The 4460-nt window shown below is 40.3% G+C and overlaps 1 protein-coding gene across 1 annotated transcript in view; it reads right to left on the reverse strand.

Moving 5' to 3' along the window:
* Positions 1 to 477: 477 nt before the first annotated feature.
* Positions 478 to 4460, reverse strand: part of LOC134188784 (liprin-alpha-1-like) — a 63110-nt gene continuing 59127 nt past the window's right edge. Inside the window, exons 24-29 of the mRNA XM_062656983.1 lie at positions 1628 to 1682; positions 1527 to 1569; positions 1211 to 1386; positions 1083 to 1154; positions 772 to 1003; positions 478 to 712 (exon numbers count right to left, since the gene is read on the reverse strand). Of these exons, the coding sequence (XP_062512967.1) occupies positions 657 to 712; positions 772 to 1003; positions 1083 to 1154; positions 1211 to 1386; positions 1527 to 1569; positions 1628 to 1682 (634 nt within the window). The 3' untranslated portion in view covers positions 478 to 656. The remainder of the gene's footprint in view (positions 713 to 771; positions 1004 to 1082; positions 1155 to 1210; positions 1387 to 1526; positions 1570 to 1627; positions 1683 to 4460) is intronic.

Genomic DNA, 4460 nt, shown 5'->3' on the forward strand with positions numbered 1-4460 from the left:
TTCATGAGCTACATTACATCTTATCGAATCCGGTTCTACTCCTTGAATGGTGTTATCAGTGTGGTGGTCTAAGTGTCTGTGATGAACAAATTTATTACAGTAACCGTACTTAGAGTAAAAGTACTGGGGAAAAAGATTGGCTGAAGCATATAATACCAATCACAGATAACGTTAACACTTCATGGTACACTATTAGACTAGGATGATGAAATTATGTATGTATGTCTATTTGCCATATAGGTAATGCACCTGACTACTAGCGCATGTTGTATGCGTCATGTGACACCATTTCTAAAGGATTGCTACTGACCATGCATTACCTGTCTGTTCATATGGTACAACAATACCGCATCCTCCGACAACTGCACTAAACACTTGTCTAGAATCAGTATGATCACTGCAAATGACAGATTTGTTGGAATACTTCATTTTATAAGCAAAAGAACAAATACGTTAGCCTGAGAAAGTGAACCACACTCAAAGGTCCATATCAATTAAATTCACAAGGTCAATAGGAAATACACCATTAGTCATTGTGGAATATACAAAATGTCAAATCTAGATTATTGTACAGCATATACACAACATTGGCAAGACACGTAAGTGTCCTGCTGTTTCTAACTACACGAGTGTCTTCAACTTACAGCTATCTCTAACTACAATGCCACCTCAGGTCCTGAAGTTTCAACTGCCGTGCTTGATGGTGGAGACGCTGACAAAACATAGTTATTACATATAACAAAAGCATTCAACAAGTTATTGGACGCATACAGGAGGTGTGTGATGACTGAGGCGACAGTTCCTCACAGACATCTTTGTCAGCAGACTTGTTTACAGAAGTACTAGCTTGAGAGTGAGAACTGCGTATCCGCTTGGGTGAAGCTAAAGAAAGAGAACGGCTAACATCACGTCGATCTGGCTGTCCACCAGATACTAGACGGGCAGTAGTTTCTCGAAAACGTTTTCGAAGCATTTTAAAACGACCACCTTTCGGTTCAGGATTCTAAGTGAAATCAACAATTATAAATCCACAAACTGCAAAGTAGCCAAAACAAAACAAACATCTAAACAGGGACACATACCTCAAGGGGTATTTCTCTATTTGTGCCTTCTTGCAATAACTTGTAAAATCCAGCTTTCAAAAGCTTTCTTGCCTAAACAGTCTAACTTTGAGACAAACCACTAAAGAATACTTGTTCACTGGACTCACTTCTGTATTAGATACTGGTATTTGGAGAGCTAGAGCAAATGCCTCTAGATCAAAATCCTCGTCGAGAGCGATAAGAGCCCCGTGTATTCCTCGCTCACTGATACCATAAGAGAAGTCCTCCAGACCAATTGAATCCAACCAATCAATAACACGTGCACTCGTCCACAGAATTACATCTATCAAACATGTTGTAATTAATTAATTTAAATAACCAGTAGCCATAGCAATGTAAAGATTATAGCAATGTAATTTTAAACAAAATTCAAACTTTGACTGAACAGTAAAAGAAGCTGTGTCAATAACACAGTGGACTTACTATTGGTCCCTTCAGTATCCTCTTCTCTAGCTCGTTCAAGTTCCTGCAAGATGTAATATACCATTAGCAAACAATTGGAGGCAAAAAATATTTTATCACACCTTCAAATTATAGTCAAATGATTTTAGAACGTGAATCCCAAACTTGAAACTATTTCTAGTAAGAAACAACAATTGTTCACTCTAGTGATTAGCAAATACGATTAGATTATTCGGTACATGGAAGAATAAGCACTCTTTAACAGCTCTAGCTGACATGTTTCTGATTGTTACAAATAAGGTAGGTATAAGTAGCCAATCGTCTCACAGAGAACTTGCCTACAAATAGCTGGGTAATAAGCAAATGTAAGACTTATGATGAATTGGTTTGCTTCTCAATGTCAGACTCAACATTACAAACTAACTGCCACATGCCCTGTGATGAAGTACCACTTTAAAATAGAAAGGTGACCACATCCCATTGCATAAGACAAACGCGTCGAGCAGGGCAATAAACGATAACTGACCTGTTTAGCTATCTAGCCAGCCTCTCATCCCAAGGGGAAAGAGGGTCTTACAGAGTGTGATGTACTTGAAACTGGCCAAAAAGTTACTACCTTTGGAAATTGTTCTATCAAACAATTTGTTGTGTCAGGTCTGGTTTTGCATTGCTTGATAACTGTACAATGGCAGAAAATCCTTCTGGCTGCTTCGAAGACAGCTAAAAAATAACGTCTCGCTCACTTAGGAAAACAGCACAATGTTATCATTGGATTTCTTCAAAACTGAGATATTCCTGTGTCATCACCAACAGAGAATGACAATAGGTTGTATTAGATGCTGACATGTTGAGTTTAAGGATGACAGTTATGTCTTCAGACTGAGCGGCCACAGCAAATGCACACTGCTCAGTCAAAGCTGTTCAGCACAAACAAAACAAACACCTCTGAGAGCTTGATCATCCAGTGAGGCATGTCATATAGCTTTCTAGTGGAACAATATACATTTAGAATATATACAAATGCTTGAGCATCTCGTCTGGTGTGTCACACTAACGTGAAATTGTAAATGGGTTGCCGCAACACGAGAAGGGGACTCATATGATGCATCATGTTTGGATGCATTCAAATAGCATGAAGTTCTATTCCAGCATCAAACCAAAAGCTGGATCACTTGGATTTGACCAATCACAGCCACGTAGAGGTACACGTGGTTGCTTCCGTGACTGATGACTACTGATTTCAGCACTGTACTTGACATTTAACCATTCGTAGGTTGTGTAAAGACCTGTCCTTTCCCATGGAAATGGATTTCAAGGGAGTTCGGATTCTGGCAGATTTCTGCCAGTAGAAACTCTTTAGTATGAGCTGTCAGTTCAAGAATACATGCAGTGACGTCTGCGAGACACTGAAACCATATTGTGAATAGTGCAACACATGCAGTGCGACTTGATGCTTAAGCATTGCATATTCAAATGTAGCTTTACTTGTCGTCATCAGCATCATCAGCATCATCATCATCATCATCATCATCACCACCACCATCACCATCATCATCATCAATCATCAACAATCATCAATCCTCAATTGTCTAATCATTGTCGTCATCGTCATCGTCATCAATCATTAACAATATTCAACCATCAATCATCATCATCGTCATCATCGTCATCGTCATCAATCATTAACAATATTCAACCATCAATCATCATCATCGTCATCATCGTCATCGTCATCATCTCCACTTCGAACCAATTTTGCTCGAGACAACAAATGAAACTTGCAGTCATAAAGCATTAAATTCTACATGGCACACCAAAGTGCACCAAGGGATCCCCTTGTTTAGGTGGGAAGGACCAGTTAGCAGATGACTGGTGTATGTACTCCTGTATGGACTAAGAGTAGGCTGGTTGTATAATCAAATAATCAAATACACTATGAAATAGCAGCAGGTGATCAGAGTTGAACAAGAAGAATGCAGTGCAGTCCATCAATAGCAATGAACACTGCACTATATAAACCCATCCCCACATCCCATATTTCCGTGCATTTAGCTGCATGCCGGTTTAAGCCAGGGATTACCAGGGCGACGGTATACCCCAATACCAGCATGCCGGAGAAAGACAGGTGATTTGACCAACCTCCGTATAGAATGGACCCATAGATCTATGTTCTTAGATATTGATGGAACTAACATAAATAAACACTAAGACGTATCCTTTTTCATCTAGATGTAGTATATAATCAACCCTAGAATGTTTGAATTCCTCTGCCATCATCTTCCTCTTCTTCTTCTTCCTCTCTTCCTTATCTGTCAGGCCTGTGAATTTTTTTGTTTGTTCAAACCTAATCCTGTACGCACTGACGAGACACTCCACATTCCCTGGCGACTTTTGTTTGTTTCCACCAAGCTCGTCATACTTGCGTAGTACCACTAGCTTTTTTGATTGTGTATGACCTTCTGCTACACTGTGAAGATCCACTCTCGATACCTTCTGGCTGTTCGACTTTTCTCTTTTCTACAGCTCGGCTTCGGGGGAAGCTGCATTCTCTAGTTCAAAGAATCGAATTGCGCTGATGCAATCACGTTCCCGAAAATTCTCTGTTGTTTCCGTCGCTCCAAGAACAGTGGAAACTGTCGTGCTACTTTCAGACTGTCTACAGACTGACCTTTTCGTGCGATTTTTTTCTGTCCAGCAACATTCGAGAGAATGTGTTTTGTGAGATTCTTTGGTGTTAAAGGCAGTGGACGCTGTCGTCAATCGTGTTCTAACAGTTTACGAAGCACTCATTCCTACGCAGGACCACTTTCCACGAACTCCCTCAATCACCGGACCTCGCTAATTCGGTTGTGCGTTAAAGCTGTGCAGTTCTCCGGAGTGTTCCTTAAAGTTTGCTCATAAACTACCCTGTCTTAAAGTAACACTCCGTTAGCACGCGCTAACACCCAGTAAACT

The sequence above is a fragment of the Corticium candelabrum genome, chromosome 13, assembly GCF_963422355.1.
Source record: "Corticium candelabrum chromosome 13, ooCorCand1.1, whole genome shotgun sequence".
NCBI lineage: Eukaryota > Metazoa > Porifera > Homoscleromorpha > Homosclerophorida > Plakinidae > Corticium > Corticium candelabrum.